Consider the following 18,657-nt stretch of genomic DNA (forward strand, 5'->3'; position numbering starts at 1 on the left):
AGGTGCACGGAGAATGGTCCTGTCAGAGAGAGGTGCACTGAGAATTGTCCCGTCAGGGAGAGGTGCACTGAGAAGGGTCCCATCAGGGTGGAGTGCACTGAGAAAGGTCCTGTCAGGGTGAGGTGCACGGAGAAAGGTCCTGTCAGGGTGAGGTGCACTGAGAAAGGTCCCGTCAGAGAGAGGTGCACTGAGAAAGGTCCCGTCAGTGTGAGGTGCACTGAGAAAGATACCGTCATTGTGAGGTGCACTGAGAAAGGTCCCGTCAGGGTGAGGTGCACTGAGAAAGATACCGTCATTGTGAGGTGCACTGAGAAAGGTCCCATCAGGGTGAGGTGCACAGAAAAAGGTCCCATCAGGGTGGAGTTCAATGAGAAAGGTCCCGTCAGGGTAAGGTGCACTGAGAATGGTCCTGTCAGAGAGAGGTGCACTGAGAATTGTCCTGTCAGAGAGAGGTGCACTGAGAAAGATACCATCATTGTGAAGTGAGCTGAGGAAGGCCCTGTTGGTGTGAAGTGAATCTAAGAAAACAAGCAACCGGAGAGTTGAGGATTGAAAAGGAAGATAATTGATGGGAGCTACGGAGAAAGGAGGTGATAGTAGTGCAGCTTAGCTGGGAAATTAGGTTAAATAGAACAGTGATAACTGCAAAAATTGGCAAAGGTGAAAGATGGTGTGAAATGGGAGGTTAGCAAATGGGAGAGGAAGTGGTTGAGAAGGGAATGACTAGGAAAAGAGGTGTTCGGGAGATTGGAATAGAAAAAGAACAGGAAAAACGATAAGAAGGAGCAGAACAATTAGACAATTTGGAGGTTACAATGGGGAAGGTGACTGAGAGGAGGAAACAAAGGAAGTGGGCAGGAGTGTAATTTTAAAATGCATTCGGAAGGAAGGTGAACAGTGAGGATGACCAGGATCTGCAGGACTGCAATTAAACTGGGAAAAGTTTGACACAACAAAGTAAACATCTTTGAGTCTTGGATTTTACCATAAGCCAATCAAAGGTATCAAAATCTGCAATCTCTGCCAGTTTTTAAGCACTTGTGGGTTAGGTTTGAAGAGTCCCATACAGATTCCTAGTGGGCCTAGTGGAAGATTTCCTAGTCAGCAAAAATTCATAATGTTCCTAATTGAGTTTATTTAGCTTAATTTAGAGTTACAGCACAGTAACAGGCCCTTCTATCCCAACAAGCCCATTACACCCATGTGAGTAATTAACCTACTGACTAATCCGTCTTTGTGGGAGAAAACCGGAGCATCCGGAGGAAACGCACCAGGAGAACATACCAACTCTTTACAGAGAGCGGCAGGAATTGAACCGGGTTTGCTGGTGCTGCAAAGTGTCACACTAACTGCTCTGCAATAATGTGCTATTAATTTTGAAAATTAAGTATTGTGACTTCTGTTAGCTTACCTAACTGTAGACTAAAAGGAGAAGGCAAGATGGCATTGCAGCTTAAATACATATATTGCAATCTTTTCGTATTAGTTAATCAAAATGCATTACTCAACTCAGATTTCACAAAGTTTTTGTTGTGTTTATTTTATTTACAGACAACAGTAAACTCCAGACCTGCTCGCCTCCCCTTCACAAAATTGGGTTTCCACATACAGGACACTGGAGCGATGTACCTGATTGGAACCCCAGCCGGTGTGACCATTCAGTGGTATCGCAGCACAGGCGTCATTGTGTTGGAATTTGGTTTGCCTTCCAACAGAACCATCAGAACTAAAGGTTTATGTGGTGAGTGTCACCATAGATACAAGGCCTAAAGATTCTTAAAGGGACAAAAAGACAGTAAGTTGGAACAATGCAGGAGACTAGCACAGATGGCAAAGGAGGTGGGTGGTGTGGGCACAAGATTTATTCCTATGTAGCAGGAGATCAGAGGTTAGGCATCTCATGGGACGTTATCAAAGTTCTAAGTAAATTTTATTATCAAAGTACATACATGTCACCATATACAACCCTGAAATTCATTTTCTTATGGGCATACTCAACAAACCTATAGACTAATAACTATAACATGATCAAAGAAAGACCACCCAACTAGGGCGTTCAACCAGAGTGTAGAAGACAACAAACTGTGCCAACACACATATAGATAACTATCAATAAAAGCAAGAACATGAAATGAAGAGTCCTTGAAAGTGAGTCCATTGGTTGGAAACGTTTCAATGATGGGGCAAATAAAGTTGCTCAGAAGAAGGATGTCCTTGGGGGCGTCTCAAAGGAATGGACATACCTGCAGCTTTCCCTAGTGACATCAGTCTGCTATACTATAGGTACTATAGTTGCATCAGTCAAAACCTATGCCATATATTAAGGTTAAAAAATACTAAATGCAACTCCCAGTTTAAGATGATTGTGCTTAATAATTTCAATTTTGTAGTATATAGTTTCATCATTCATACAGCATATACACCATGCAAAAAGTTCAGAAACATGTTTTGAGCGCATATGAACTAGATTCAGATAAAAGTTAGTCACAGTGACTTAAAAGCTTTACACTGTACAACAGTACTCTAGCCAGTTTAAATGGACATAAAAGCTTCTGATTTAAACTTGTGCTGCTCAGCATTTTAAGAATAATTGAAAAGAAGGAATTAGAAGGTTGCTGCATTTTCTAAAGAAAAAATCACGCTACAGTAATAAAGACACATCTGAGTCTCAGGGTTGTAAGTGGTGACAATTATCTACTTTGGTAATAAATTTACTTTAAATTGTGAACTAAAATGGCGGAGTAATCAAAGTCATAAATTGTTCTTGTATCAAAGAGCATATTGTCTATGGATCAATTTAACTGTCAACATTGAAATTACTATTGCTGTACTTATTGTACAATGTTCAAGTTTACAAATTAAATAGAGGAACATAGGAAAATGGGAACAGGAGTGGGACACTTGGCCCCTCAGACATAACCCATCATTCAATATGACCTGCCCCAGGCCTTAGAATATAGAACACTCGAGCACAGTACAGGCCCTTCTGTCCATGGTGTTGTGATGATCTTAGAACCTACTCTAAGATCAGTCTAACCCTTCACTTCTACATAGTTCTCCATTTTTCTATCATCTGCATGCTATACGCCTTATCTGCTCTTTTGTACCAGTTCCCAATAACCTTCACTTCCCTGATCTTTCAGAATATTATCTGCTTCTTCTTTAAATATCCCAAATGATCCAGCCTCCACAACACATAGGAGTAGAGAATTCCAGAGATTCACCACGTATGTTAGAAGTCCCTACGTGTCCTCATCTTGTAACTACATCCTCATGTCAGCGATTCTCTCATTAATGGCAACATCTCCTGGATGGGAGGATCCTGGACGGTTCAATGTGATCACATCTCATTTTCCTAAATGATACAAATCCAGTTTCTTTAACCACTCATGATAAGACAATCCTCATATCCTGGGAATTAATCTCTTCTGTCTTTGCTCCAATGGCAGTATTTTCTTTCTTACATGAGGGACCCAAGATATGTGCAGTACTCCACTGTAATAAAAGCAACTCTTTTGTTTTGAAGCATGGTTCAGCTAGAAATTATCAAGGAACAATTATGTATTTGGAAGAGTCATATTATCTAAATGGGAGAATATGTAATAATATAATTCTAACTGTTTTTGGAAGGGTGTGTGGAGAGTAAAAATATATCAGTATATGCAGATTATGACAAAGGAGCAGACCCATTTCCACTCACCCTTTCCTCGTACACCATTATCTCACCACTTTCTCTTAAAGACTTTGACAATTTGGCAACTGTGGTTGTGTTCATACTGACAACTCTCTAACATTTATGGAAGGGCTCAAACTTCACACATGGTGAGGCCATTTTCACTCAGAGGGAATCCCAGTCAGAGTAATGCTGTCTTTAATGATTCTGCAATACAAGTACAATCCGGTGAATTTCTCTGGATTTTGACAGGAGGAGGAACCTTTGACAGATTTTATCTGAGCTGAGAGGTTCGTGATATTGAATAAAACATCCATAACTAACACATTGATTGCATTCAGAGAGTCATGGAGCCATAGGAGAGTACAGCATAGAAACTGGCCCTTCAGCCCATCTAGTCCATGCCAACACCATTTAGACTACCTACTCCCATTGACCTGCACAGAGACCATAGTCCTCCACACCCCTACTATCCATGTACCTGCTCAATCTTTGTTTAAACGTTGAAAATCAAGCTCGCATGTACCACTTGTGCTGGCAGCTCATTCCACACCTTCACTGAGTGAGGAAGATTCCTCTCGTGTTCCCCTTAAACTTTTCACCTCTTACCCTTAACCCATGACCTCTGATTGTAGTCCCACCCAATCTCAGTGGAAAAGAGCCTGCATTTACCCTATCTGTACCGCAGCACAGATTAACAATCATAACCTGTGACTTTCTGGTCTTAACGTATAGAATATGCACAGCATTGGATAGTATCTGAACTGCCAAATATAAAATTGCATAAATATATGATTATAAATAATTATTAAGTAATATTTATTAGTTTATAACTCTGTCACAAACCATATTGTTTAAACATTCATTGGGAAATAGTGATTTCTGCAAACAAAACCATGGTGATGTGTGGAGGTGGGATGTCACCTTGAATGAACTGGCCATTATAAAGTAACCATGAAGTTAATAATATTAACGTAAACACCATGAGCCAATCAATGACTGTTTGCTCCAGGTTGCTGCAATGGTAGCCCTGCTGATGATCTCAAGCTGCCGAATGGGACCATTGTGACAGAAGTAGAAAACATAGGACTTTTTCTTGAAAGCTGGATGGTTGAGACATCTGGACTGGAGAGAGATTGTTTTCGTTGTCGAAAACAGAACTGCACCACTGGTAACTGTACTGCTTGCTTTGAAATGTTGAATCAAAATCCTTGGACCCTATGCCATCAGCACGTAAGTGGAGAAAATCTCCATCCATTCTTGAATTATACATTGTTCCAGTTCTTGTGTAACAGAAATATGCGGAGTTGTACTCGTGTATAGATGAAAAGTTAACTGTTGTTTTCTTTTTCACTGCCCCTTTATGGTTTGAATTTATTTAATTTTGTGAAGTAGATAGGATTGAACAACATGGTTTAATGTAGGAGAGCAATTTAAATGGTTTCGGCAATAATCATTGCAGAATGAAAATGCACCAGGAAATCAGTTCTATAAATCCTGAGGCAATTCAGTAGCTTTCAATCATCTTTGCATTCTTGAACACTTTACAATATACATTTTCAGTTCGAAATTGCTTGAGTAGGTAATACTAATGTAATTTATTTTCTAGGAACCCTAGCTTCTGATTTATAGTACAATGGCAAAGTAATTCCATGAAAGTCAAAAAAAAAAGCTGGAAACACTCAGCAAGCATGTCGGGCAGTATTTATTGGAAAGGACAGCACTTTTCAGGCCATAGGCCCTCCGATCTTTGTCAATGTTCTGAAACGCTACTCTTCCTTTTTTCCAGAGATTGTGCTTGATCTGTTGAGTGTGTTTCCTATGTTTTCAATCTCCTGAGATTTTCTTTCGATTTTCATGAAAATTGATTCTGTGATTAGTAATATTTTATATTTATAAACTAAATTGAAATGAAATATAATTATTTGGAGGAACATTCATTGTTGGTCTATCAGATCAGAAAGTTTTGGATAAGAAGGTTCCATTAAGTTTTTGTTCATGTCTGTCTTGTTCACGTTAAGGTCACCCCAGAAATATTCTGTGAACTCTGGATTAGAGATTTTCACTATGTGACACATCAGTGTGATGCTCTGGCGTTATATGCAGCTGCTTGTAATAAATACAATGTCTGTATTCCCTGGAGAACTCCAGAATTTTGTCGTAAGTATTTATGTGTACTGACTATTTTTACCATTATTTTAACCATCATGAAACTACAGTGCTTAATTCTTCATTCTGCTTGGACAGCATTAGTTTATTCAACAAATCTTCTTAGATTTACATACAAAATGAAAATGAAGAAAACGTTAGAGCGGAGTTTTTTTCTTGCTATTTCATAATTATTTTGAATCCTAATAATAGTAAAAACTTGGGAATACACTAAGATGGTAGTGCGATATTAATACGCAGCAGCCTCTCTGGACTCTGGATTTGGGGATTGCCAAACGTTATGTGGATTTTCTGGTGTAGTCTGTTTTGTCGTGTGCTTTTGTGATATCATTCTGGAGGAACGTTGTCTCATTTTTTAACTGCATTGCATTTGTGTTTTCTAAATGACAATAAACCGAAACTGAACTGAACTTTATGCAGTTTTACTGAAATTAAGTGAATGTATATGATGAAAGATTTAATTAAGACCCATTGATCCAATAATCATATGAAAAGTACTTAAGAGATAGCAAATTACTCCAGTCTGCAACCCTGTTTCGCCTTTTCTGATATGATTCTGTTTTCCTGGTATCAACTCTCAGGTTGGCTTTCTCTCCAAACTGACTACATATGTATTTCAAAGTTTCATTTGTTATCAAAGTATGTATGCAGTATATGACTCTTAGGTTCATCTTCTCTAAATAGCCACAAAACAAGAAATACCATGGAAGTCATTCAAAGAAAAGCATCAACTCCCCGCACAAAAAAATTGTGCAAACAGCAACATCAAATCCCGCCCCCCCAACTCAGAAAAACAAATTGTGCAAACGGCAAGAACATCGAACCCCAACCCCTCGCACAAGAAAACTAACAAATTGCGCCAAATGGCAACACTATCATCATGTGGAAAATAAACAAGCAATGGCAATGAGAGCATCAACCCACCCCCTCCCATGCAGAAAAATAAATCATGCAAACGGCAAGAACATCAAACCCCCAAACCATCCCCACCCTGCACAGAAAAAAGCTAACAAATATTTTCTGTACTCTGACTGGAAGTGAAGGAATGATTGAGAATGATTGCTTAATTTAAAGAAATGCCGCGAAGCCTTTCAACATAACCCGCCACATTGTCTCCCAGTGGATACCTGCACTCAGGTGAAGCAAGAATTTTATTGCAGTTTCCAAGCAAGATTTCATTGTCTAAATGTTTCCTGTTCAGACGTTCCCGGAATATCAAATTACTCATCCTTGCTTTACTCTTCTATTGGATTAAAGTATTCAAGTATTATTTTAACTCATTGTAACTGTAAATGAAGCTATGCATCTTGTTGTGATACAAGCAGCAATATAACACAAAAGAAGTACATTGTTATAGCACATGGCATTTTGCTGAAACTTTTACAATAAAAAATCACAAGTACAATTTTGATTGAATTATAATTGTGTAGAATTTAAAAGGATATTTTAAAAGGACTTATCTTAATAGTATGCATTTGAAGTTGGTTTTGATAAACAGCACCACATAGTATTTTGAATTATAAAATATTCTTAGGTAAAATGTCTAATTTTAATTTGATTGCTTCAAGGTTACACTTTTAAAATTATATTCTTCCAATAATTGGTTGCATCACTGTCTGATATGAGGGGGGGGGGGCTACTGCACACGATCAAAATAAGCTGCAGAGAATTGTAAACATAGTCAGCTCCATCATGGGCACTAGCCTCTGTAGTATCCAGGACATCTTCAAAGAGTGATGCCTCAAAAAGGCGGCATCCATCATTATGGACCCCCATCACCCAGAACATGCCCTGTTCTCATTGCTACCATCGGGAAGGAAGCACACACTCAATGAATCAGGAACAGCTTCTTCCCCTCTGCCATCCAGTTTCTGAATGGACAGTGAAACCATGAACATTTTTCATTTTAATTCTTTAAAAAAATTCTTTAATTTTTTAAAAAATTAAAAAATTTTAAAGAATTAAAGAATTCTTTAAAAATTCTCTATTTATTTAATTTAACCGTTTTATATATGTGTAATTCACGGTTTTTTTTCTTTTCCTCTATTATTATATGTTGCATTGTACTGTTACCTCAAAGACAACAAATTTCACGACATATGCCAGTGATATCAAACCTGACTCTAATTCCAATTGATTCCACTTTTGTGCCTACAGCACTTAGCTGCCCTGTTGGCATGGAATACCAACCCTGTGTGCCAGCTTGCGAAAGCAAAATGTGTCAGAATAAGGACTTCTATTTGGAACATGATCCCACCTGTTCATTTATCAGCGAGAGCTGTGTCTGCCCACGAGGGACTGTGCTGCACCAACCAGATTCCAACTATTGTGTTTCAGAGGAAAAATGTGGTTTGTATTGTCTAAAAATACTTTGCAAATGAAAATGATCCGTCTGTATCCATCTTAGGATTTGAGCTAATCTCCTAATCAGCAATTATCTCCCATTTAATTTATTTTAATACAGTAATGAATTTAGTGTGTATCATGACATTATTCACAGACCCCTTGTCTATAACACAGGTGAATTACAAGAACGTGAATGCCTTTGTCTGTGTAAAGATGACTGGTATACTTTGAACAAATTAGTGCACTTAAGTTCAAAGTAAATTTTATTATCAAAGTACATATATATTTTCGTATATGACCCTGAGATTCACCATCTTGTGGGCATACTTATCAAATCTATAAAATAGTAACTATAACAGGATCAATGAAAGATCAACCAGAGTGCAGAAGACAACAAACTGTGCAAATGCAAGTATCAATAAATAGCAATAAATAACGAGAACTTGAGAAAAAGAGTCCTTGAAAGTGAGATTGTTTGTTGTGAGAACATTTCAATGATGAAGCAAGTGAAGTTGAGTGTAGTTTTCCTGATGGTTTAGGAGTAAAAGGGGAAAACTACACCCAATTTCACTCGCTCAAAGTGAAAAATAAGCTCCTAAATTAGCGTATTAATTAAATTCAAAATAAATACAAAGCATTATAATCTGAGATCTGAGCATCATGTGATCTGAGCTTAAATGTTGAGTTTAACTAATTAAGTCACTGTTTTTATTCCAGCTTGTACAGACAATGAAGGACGACCACGGTCGGCAGGTGAGACCTGGAATGGATCTCATAAAGGGTGCTGTATGTACAAGTGCTTGGAAAATAGTACCATCATTGCTGTAGAACCTGAATGTAGTGAAGTCTCATCACCAATCTGTGAAAGAGAAGGAGAGATAATTATTGACGTCATTGAAGAGGGAGCATGTTGTCCAAAGAAGATTTGTGGTATGCGTTACTTAGTTTTGTGTAAAATAGTTTGTTTTTGGAAAACTAAATATCAAGTATGAAACAGCGGAAGAGTTTTATCTACTTATATTTCTTCAGAATGCAATCTGACCATATGTGAAAGTGATGCGCCAATGTGTGAAAATGGAGACAAATTGCTGATAGGCTACAGTGCCACCTCTTGTTGTCCTGAGTACCGATGTGGTAAGTCTACCCAAATTTAAAATACAGATTAACGTTTGAGAAATGTAGGAAATCATTTCCACATTGCAAAAAGAATAAATCTAACAATTGTGGATTAGGGCCTATTTGAAAGCCTTGCCTGAGATTTCTTCTATTAAAGCCAATGGAATAAAGAAAAGAGTTAGATAAGCACTTAGCAAAAAAAAAAGAAGTGATTCTGCAGATGCTGGATATTTTGAGCAATACACCAGACATCTGTTGATCAATCTGGAATCATAAGCCATGTATGACAGGAAGCATCCCCTGGTGAAGGTCCATATATGTATGTTTAAAAGCATCGAATAAATACAAGAAGTAATTTTTCTAGACACATTTCTAGAGTATGTACCTGTTACTGAGTAAAGTAATGGGTTAAACAGGAACTGTATAGCCACATGCAAAAACTTGGTTTTACAAAATTGCCATAGTTTTCATTATTTTCTTAATTAAATACATTTATTTAAATAGATTGGAACTTAAAAAGATATTTCTTGCTGTTTTCAATATATACTATAGTGTTGTTAATTTTAATGTTGAAATCTAGAATGCGATCCTCTGACATGCCCAACCAGTTCACCACCCGCATGCAGGGAGGACCAGTTTCTTGTTGAGGTGCGAACAGGCGACTCTTGCTGTTTCCAGTTTCAGTGCGGTGAGTTAATGTTGTTCCAGTTAGTTGTTCTTGCACTAGAAGCCTGGTTTATAAAGGGTAGCCTCCATGTATGGACATAATTATGTTGCGAAACGCTGTATCCACATTATGTGAATCAGGTGACTCACCATGGGATTATAACCCATCTCCAGTATACAGCTTGATGGATTGTGTGTTAGAAACCTATCATACTTCATTGTCCACTTTGAAAGGCAAAAATGCTTTAGGCCTCCCATGTATCAATAATACTAGCAATGTACAGGGGAAATGTTATTGTTATCTAGTATTTTATCCCTTGTTGTTATTTTATTTATTTATTGAGCTACAGCACGAAATAGGCCCTTCCAACCCTTCAAGCAGTGCCGATCAGTAACCCTCGACTTAAACCTAGCCAGGACAATTTACAATGACCAATTAACCTACCAACCGGTACGTCTTTCGACTGTGGGAGGAAACCCATGCAGTCATGGGGAGAATGTACAGACTCCTTCCAGACAGAGCAGGAATTGAACCGAGGTCACTGGTACTGTAAAACGCTGTGCTGACCACTATACTACCTCACCATTGAATTCTGTCAGCTGGAATTGTAGATTGTCGTAGAAAAATTCTTTTCTCTTGTGTTTTTAACTAAGAGACTTTAAAAAAAAATTACATTATTCTATCTGACTAATCTCTTAACTAATAAAACATACCACAAAAATATTTTTTTCTAATATTGGTTTGATGCACCTTTTTGAACTATAGAATCGTCTGGCTTGCATACTTTCTATTTACAAGTCACAGTGAAATTCTCCACCAGTTAAGGTTTTTTTTGTCGTTCACAATAAAAGGCATAAATAAAAACAGAAAGTCCTGGAAAAACTCAGCACATTAGGCAGTGTCTGCGGAAAGGGGACCGGTTAATATTTCTGGTCCAAAATTTTTCATAAGAGGCACTTCTTGTAGGAATTGATTTCCCTGTTACCAAGCATGATGTGAAGAAAGTTCACCTGGAAAGGTGGTCTAATGCACAATTTTTAAAAAGAGCTGCAATTGGTCAGTACAATTAACAATTTTCTTTAGGAATTATTTTGAACTTTACATAAAATGTTCATTCATATTGGGAGGAAATGTCACGGTTATATATTATAGCTAAAGATATCACAGATTGTTTCTTCCATCAGACAGTTGTTTGAAAACATGTCTCCTGTATGATAATAGTTGGCTGTTAGATACCTTACCTTATTTTAAGGCTCTTAATGAGGTATTTAATGTAAATTTTAAAACTATCTACTTTTGTAGTGTGCGAGTCATGCATTGACCCAATTCCTACCTGCAACGAAGGAGATATTCTTGCAATAGATCTCAATACTGTGGATCGTTGCTGTCCACTCTACCATTGTGGTGAGTGAAATGTCTGCTTGCTATGTAATGTTCTGTTGCTGTTTTGGACATTACAGGATGGTAATTCAATCTTAATAACTTCCTGAGGGAAAAAAATAGCTTGCCATCTTTGGCAAGACTCTTGCTTGAAATGTATTAAAAGGTTTAAAGCCATTTTCTGCTGTTTTTCTTTCTCAACATTATCATTGTTCAGAATTGTATTGCAGGTTTCCCTCGCAATCTGAAGGTAGAGCGTCCCTATGAAACCGTTTGTAATCCAAAATGTGGTAAATCGAAGAAGCAATTATCATTAATTTATATGGGAAAAATTTTTGAGCGTTCCCAGACCCAAAAAATAACCTACCAAATCATACCAAATAACACATAAAACCTAAAATAACACGAACATATAGTAAAAGCAGGAATGATATGATAAGGATACACCCTATATAAAGTAGAAATGTTGTAGGTACGGTGTAGTTTCACTTATCACTATCGGGAAGACAGCGAGCCAAAATCAATTTGGAGAAAAAAAATCGGCATGTACACGCCTACGCACGTACACGCATGCGCAAACGATTGCCCGCACAAGGCTTCACAGTCATTGTAGTCTTTCTCGGGGTAAACACACGTATAAAGCGAGCGTCTTTTTTTGTAAAAGCGAAAATCATCTTTGGTTGGCGAAAACAGGTACTAATGTAGGTCTTTCGTAACAGCGAGCTGTCGTAAAGTGAACGTCCGAAAAACGGGGACACCTGTACGCAATTAGGTTTTGCACTTGTAACAAGGGGTAATATTAACAGAATGAAATCTTCTCCTGGTGTCTGCTTTTCTATGTTGCAGCACTGAAGACTTGTGGGAACAAGGTTGGATTATGAAGTTCCAAAATACATGGGGGAAGCAATTTGTTTTATTGAAGCTGTGGGATTTTTAAAAATGTGTATGTTAAGTTGAGAAGGAAGGAAGAGACATTGAGTGAGTGTGATGGTGCCGGACACCATATGATTACAAAGGATTATAAAATCTCACTGCAGCATTCAGCTCCATGAGGTGTTTGTGTTCTGTATGAATCTCCTTCCACCATTATTCACAGAACGCTATCAGCATCTTTTATTTCCTCCTTCTTCATGTGCTTCTCTAACTAGACTTTATTGGGTTTATACCTTCTGCCTCAGCTTTTCGTTGGATAAAGGGCCATCATTAAGGCTTATTCAATATGGGCAATGTCATATGATGTTGGTGATCATGGTCTTTCCATAACCATGATGGTTCTTGGCAAATTTTTCTACAGAAGTGGTTTACCATTACTTTCTTCTGGGCAGCGTCTTTACAAGACGGCCATTATCAATGCTCTTTAGAGATTGATTAGAAACTTCTACCATAGGATAATCAATTGTCAAAGATGGCACTGGCCACCTACAGCGACTTTTTGTGGGCAGCTCACAAAATGACTAGATACTCGACTAGGTACATGTTTTCTGAACTGGTATTGCTGCAATTTCCCTTTAAAGCAGGGGTTCCCAACCCATCCACAGACCCCTCCGTTAATGGTGTGGCTCCAAGGCACAAAAAAGGATGGGCCCCTGCTTTAAAGAATATACTTTTGAACCATATGAGCAAACTGGTGATTTTATGATCTCTTGGAGGATTCAGTGAAGCAGACTCTCAAGAGTGCAGGTATAGCGGGGCAGCTGTTGCTGAGGGTGGTCACTGTGTCGAGGCCTGGCTGCGGAAGACGAACCCGTGCTCGGCTCCATTGCTCTGTGCAAGTTAAAGCACTGAGCAAATTTTAGATTGCCAAGTTTGAGAGTGGAAGATGAGCAGGTGCCTGCAGTTGACTGGTCTCTCTCTCCCTCTCCGTGCTGCCACTATCAGACGGGTAGTGCAGGAGTCTCGGGTCACCAGGTTCAGGAGCAGTAATTCCTCTGCAGCCACTGGGCTCCTGGATTGGATTCACTCACCTCAGCACTGAACTGGCTCCTCAGCGGTGGACTCCACACGTTCCGAAACTCTGCAGTTCCTGTTCTGTGTTATTTGTTTATTTTTTTTACTGTTTGAGTGGCTTGTTCTTTTTTGCACATTTGGATGTGTGGCGATCTTTGTGTGTGGCTTTTCGTGGATTCAGTTCTTTGTTTGTGGCAAGCGGTTGTATTGATAGTAAATCAACTTGGAACTTACTAAATAAGTGTTTTAATGGCATGCGGGTAAATATTATAACATCATGTTTTTTAAAAATTTCATTTTATCCTGTAGTTTAAAGGGAAACTAATACATACCATTTGAACTGAATAGTCTGTAATGCCTTCCCTTTCCAATTCAAATATTTTAATAAATTTCATTATTTCTTATTTCCTTCTTAACTGCAGTCTGTGATGAAAATCTGTGCCCCCCTCCTGACAAGGCCTGTGCAGCCGGAATGAAACTAGTGAAGAGAAGCATTTCAGGAGTCTGCTGTCCTGGCTGGGAGTGTGGTAACGATGAAATGAATTATTTATAACCTAATTATTTTAGGTCAAAACTTGCTGTTAATTACTCTCTTGTTTTACAGACTGCACCTGTGAAAACACTACCAGTAAGACGTGTAAAGTGGTACGTTGTGAATTGGCATATTGCAATCTAGTCTGTCATCGGAACGAGCCTATTAAGAACATAAAAGATTGACTCCAAAGTATCTCTTTGATAGGACTAGATTTAGATTTAAAAGGATGTTTGAGGCCCTCTGTTGGTCAGGGTTGTCCATGGGATTCGCAAGCCAGGGCAGTACCATATGGAGAGCAAGCTGTTGTCCATGCAGCAAGCTCGCCCTCTCCATGCAGCTGATAAATCCGAAGGAACAGCAGAACCCTAACCCTAACCCTAACAACAGTCTGGCACCGGTGGCATCGCAAGAGTTACTGCTCAGCGCTAAACTCAACGTAGCACAGCCTTAAGGAGTCCAGCTCAGGATTCACTCCCGAAGCCTTCCCCGTGAGTGGGTATGGCCCCAAGGCAACGGAGGTTTGAGATCAGAATTTTCCTTCTAGATGAGCTGCCAAACACGGCTGATGAGCTCCATTTGCCCAAAGCAACTAGTTTTACAGCGCCAGTAACCTGCCCCTGCCCCTCCTCCTGTCAGTAGAAACAGTTCCGCTGGGCTAACTAGGTAAGCCACACGTGAAGGCCAGGAGCTGGACTTGGTTGTCAGAGATTCTTTGAGATGCATGCCCTTGAAGGCATTTAATAAGCAGTGGGAGCTTATCCTCATTAGCATCCTCCAATAAAAGACCCACATAATTCCTCTCGAATCCTTCAACCTTAATTCTCTATTTGCTTCTACTTTACTTTTGATCCAAACCCCCCCTGCCAGTACCCCTCATGTTCAGATGCAACCTGTTTCTGTCATATCGGCCACTTCTGCCCCAGAAGGGACACCGATAGTTCAAATTCAAATCAAATCAAGTTTAATTATCCTTCAACCATACATGAATACCGCATTCCTCTGGGGCCAAGGTGCAAAACACACACAGCACATTCAAGATGGTGAGCAAATAAAAACATAGTCACGCAAAAAAATATATATATAACCCAAGTCCCTGAGTGATATGTTTCGCAAATTCCCATTCCCAATGCAGTTCCCTCAAGCCTGCCTTTCCATTCAGTATGGTTATGGCTGATCTCTGCTGGCATTAACTCCTCTTTTGTGCTGGTTCCCCAAAACCTTCAGCTCCTTGAACATTCAAACCTTTATCTCAAATGAAATGGCCACCACCCTGTTCAGGAGCTATAGAATTCTAGAAATTCCTAATCTTCTGAGAGAAGCACTTTCTACAAACCTCAGGTTTAAACGACTAGCTTTAATTTTGTAGCTTTGTCTCCTTGCCTGTGATTCTCAAGTAATTTACTGTCTTGCTGCCAAATCAGGGGGAAGTTCTAGCAGAGGACCCTGGCTTTCAGGATGTCTGTGGCTGTAGTCGTTTCATCTGCAGTAAGTTTCCTATGGTTTACTTGAAATTTAGCAGCTGTTAGATTACTTTCAAGCATTGTCTGCTCTTGCTGGATCACAAATATTATACAGCAAGTCTGCCCATCCATTTAAATGGGCCAACATATTGTACAGTACTGTAATACGTTCATTATGAAATTGATTGAAATCCTGCTTTTTGCTTTTAATTTGTTCTTAATTTAGATGTTTGCTGTTTCATCAAAATTGAAGCTGTATGCCGCACAGCTTAGTCATAACTTCCCAAACATGCTGCCTGTTTTATCTCCAGTTGATTTTGCACACTATTTAGGAGAAATGTATCTTGGTTGCTGGCACTGATATCCCAGCAAATGTCAGTGGGAGTAGGCAATTTAAATGGTTCACCACAGACTAGATGGGCCAAAGGGCCTGTTTCTGTGCTGTACTTTTCTATGACTATGACTTTCTAAATAAATGTTGTCCAGTTCACATGCATCTTTATTTATTGTCTTACTCTGCTCTGTTACAACAGTCCAGAAATAGGATGCCCCATGGATTTTATACTCTTTGAGTATCAGTGGATGTTCCACTGCTTAATACCATTGCACAAGTGCCAATAGAGACCATTGCTTGTCAATTTCCAAAAGAACTCTCTTAAATAACTCCCTGTAATGAAATGGGAAGCCTGTGTCCTTAAGAGACAATAGTGTCCAATTACCACCAGAAAGTTAATGTAAGCAGTCAGGCTGCTTCTAGTGACTCTAAATGGTTCATGATCTACACTTCCAGATATACAGTTCCACTGACACTGTAATGAATATTGAGGGCTGAGAAGTTCAACAGTCTGCTATCTGAAAGCTAGTTATGCACTTACTGCCTGTTACCGCAGGCGTTTAGAAACATAGAAACATAGAAAAACTACAGCACAATACAGGCCCTTCAGCCTACAATGCTGTGCTGAACATGTACTTACTTTAGAAATTACCTAGGGTTACCCATAGCCCTCTATTTTTCTAAGCTCCATGTACTTATCCAGGAGTATTTTAAAAGACCCTATCGTTTCTGCCTCCACCGCCACCGCCGGCAGCCCATTCCACGCACTCACCACGCTCTGCGTTTTTTAAAAAAAAAGTAAGTTACCCCTGACATCTTCTCTGTACCTCTTGCAAGCACCTTAAAACTGTGTTCTCATGTGCTAGCCATTTCAGCCCTGGGAAAAAGCCTCTGACCATTCACACAATCAATGCCTCTCATCATCTTAAACACCTCTATCAGGTCACCTCTCATCCTCTGTCGCTCCAAGGAGAAAAGGCCGAGTTCACTCAACCTATTCTCATAAGGCATGCTCCCCAATCCAGGCAATGTCCTTGCAAATTTCCTTTGCACCCTTTCTTATAGTTTTCACATCCTTCCTGTAGTAAGGTGACCAGAACTGAGCACAGTACTCCTATATAGCTGTAACATTACCTCTTGGCTCTTAAACTCAATTCCATGGTTGATGAAGTCCAATTCACCATATGCCTTCTTAACCATAGAGTTAACCTGTGCAGCAGCTTTCAGTGTCCTATGGACTTGGACCCCAAGATTCCTCTGATCCTCCACACTGCCAAGACTCTTACCATTGATACTATATTCTGTCATCATATTTTACCTACCAAAATGAACCACCTCACACTTATCTGGGTTGAACTCCATCTGCCACTTCTCAGCCCAGTTTTGCATTCTATCAATGTCCCGCTGTAACCTCTGACAGTCTTCCGCATTTTCCACAACAGCCCCAACCTTTGTGTCATCAGCAAATTTACTAACCATCTCTCCACTTCCTCATCCAGGTCATTTATAAAATTCACGAAGAGTAGGGGTCCCAGAACAGATCCCTGAGAAACACCACTGATCACTGACCTCCATGCAGAGTATGACCTATCTATAACCATTCTTTGCCTTCTGTGGGCAAGCCAATTCCAGATCCACAAAGCAAGGTCTCTTGGATCCTATGCTTCCTTACTTTCTCAATAAGTCTTGCATGGGGTACCTTATCAAATGCCTTTTTGAAATCCATATACACTACATATACTTCTCTGCCTTCAACATGTTTAGTCACATCCTCAAAAAATTCAATCAGGTTCATAAGGCACGACCTGCCTTTGACAAAGCCATGCTGCCTATTCCTAACCATATTATGCCTCTCCAAATGTTTATAAATCCTGCCTCTCAGGATCTTTTCCATCAACTTACCAACCACTGAGGTAAGACTCACTGGTCTATAATTTCCTGGGCTATCTCTACTCCCTTTCTTGAATAAGGGAACAACATCTGCAACCCACCGATCCTCTGGAACCTCTCCCGTCCCCATCAATGATGATGCATTTAGGGCAGCAATGAAGGTCCTCCATCTCTGATGGGGTTTAGGGCTTCCTTCACCTTAGCAATGGCTTCCGCTGGGTTTTCAATACTGTCAGTCATGTAAGACCCAGATGGAGACTCATGAATAGCATAGCATTCAGTTGTAGAAGGATTCTTCATTGAAGTTTCCATAACAATTTTGTTAGCCCTGAGTGAAACCCCTGAACCTGGAGGACCAGTGGACCTGAATTTAAATAGTGAGGTCCTCCATTGGTTGGGGTCAACCATGGATACTATCTACATGGTCTGCAAGCCAGGGTAGTATGACCCACACAGGGTAATATAGTACAGAGAGCAAGCTATTGTCCCTCTCCACACAGCTGATGAATCCAAAGGAACAAAAGAGATCAATACAGTTTGACACGAATGGTGTCACAGGAATTGCCAGTCAACATTGAGCTCAAAGTAGGACTCCTTTGGGGACTCCAGCTCCGGAATTTTCCTTGGGGTTTACTCCCGAAGTCTTCTCTATGAGTGGGTACAACCGCCATGCAGCGGAGGTTCCAGATCAGAGTTTTCACTCTCCTAGAAGAGCTGCCAACCATGGCCGATGAGCTCCATCTGTCCAAAGCGACCGGTTTTAAGGCACTAGTAACCCGCCTTTGCCTCTTCTCCTGTCAGTAGAAATGATTTCACCAGGTTCAGTAGCTAAGCCATACGTGAAGGCGAGAAGCTGGACTTGGTTGTCAGAGGCTATTTGAGACACACACCATTGGGAGTATTTATTAGATGGTGGGAGCTTGTCCCCATTACCAACCTTGGCTATGACAACTTTAAGAAACCAATTAAATAGTACTTGGCTAAAATCCTTAATTTTGGAAAAGATACCAACAACTCAGACTATATTCACTGAATAATTCTAATAATAATGTATCTGTAATTATTAACACAAGAGATTCTGCAGATTGTGTAAATCCAGAGAGCATACACAAACTGCTGGAGGAACTCAGCAGGCCAGGC

The 18,657-nt window shown here is 39.7% G+C and overlaps 1 protein-coding gene across 1 annotated transcript in view; it reads left to right on the plus strand.

The window, feature by feature from the left end:
* otogl (otogelin-like) overlaps window positions 1-18,657 on the plus strand; it is a 165,150-nt gene that overhangs the window by 128,182 nt on the left and 18,311 nt on the right. Inside the window, exons 42-52 of the mRNA XM_073057619.1 lie at window positions 1,552-1,741; window positions 4,686-4,906; window positions 5,695-5,833; window positions 8,000-8,191; window positions 8,906-9,118; window positions 9,218-9,322; window positions 9,885-9,992; window positions 11,274-11,375; window positions 13,721-13,825; window positions 13,903-13,943; window positions 15,255-15,318. Of these exons, the coding sequence (XP_072913720.1) occupies window positions 1,552-1,741; window positions 4,686-4,906; window positions 5,695-5,833; window positions 8,000-8,191; window positions 8,906-9,118; window positions 9,218-9,322; window positions 9,885-9,992; window positions 11,274-11,375; window positions 13,721-13,825; window positions 13,903-13,943; window positions 15,255-15,318 (1,480 nt within the window). The remainder of the gene's footprint in view (window positions 1-1,551; window positions 1,742-4,685; window positions 4,907-5,694; window positions 5,834-7,999; window positions 8,192-8,905; window positions 9,119-9,217; window positions 9,323-9,884; window positions 9,993-11,273; window positions 11,376-13,720; window positions 13,826-13,902; window positions 13,944-15,254; window positions 15,319-18,657) is intronic.

Source organism: Hemitrygon akajei, chromosome 10 (assembly GCF_048418815.1).
Source record: "Hemitrygon akajei chromosome 10, sHemAka1.3, whole genome shotgun sequence".
Taxonomy (NCBI): domain Eukaryota; kingdom Metazoa; phylum Chordata; class Chondrichthyes; order Myliobatiformes; family Dasyatidae; genus Hemitrygon; species Hemitrygon akajei.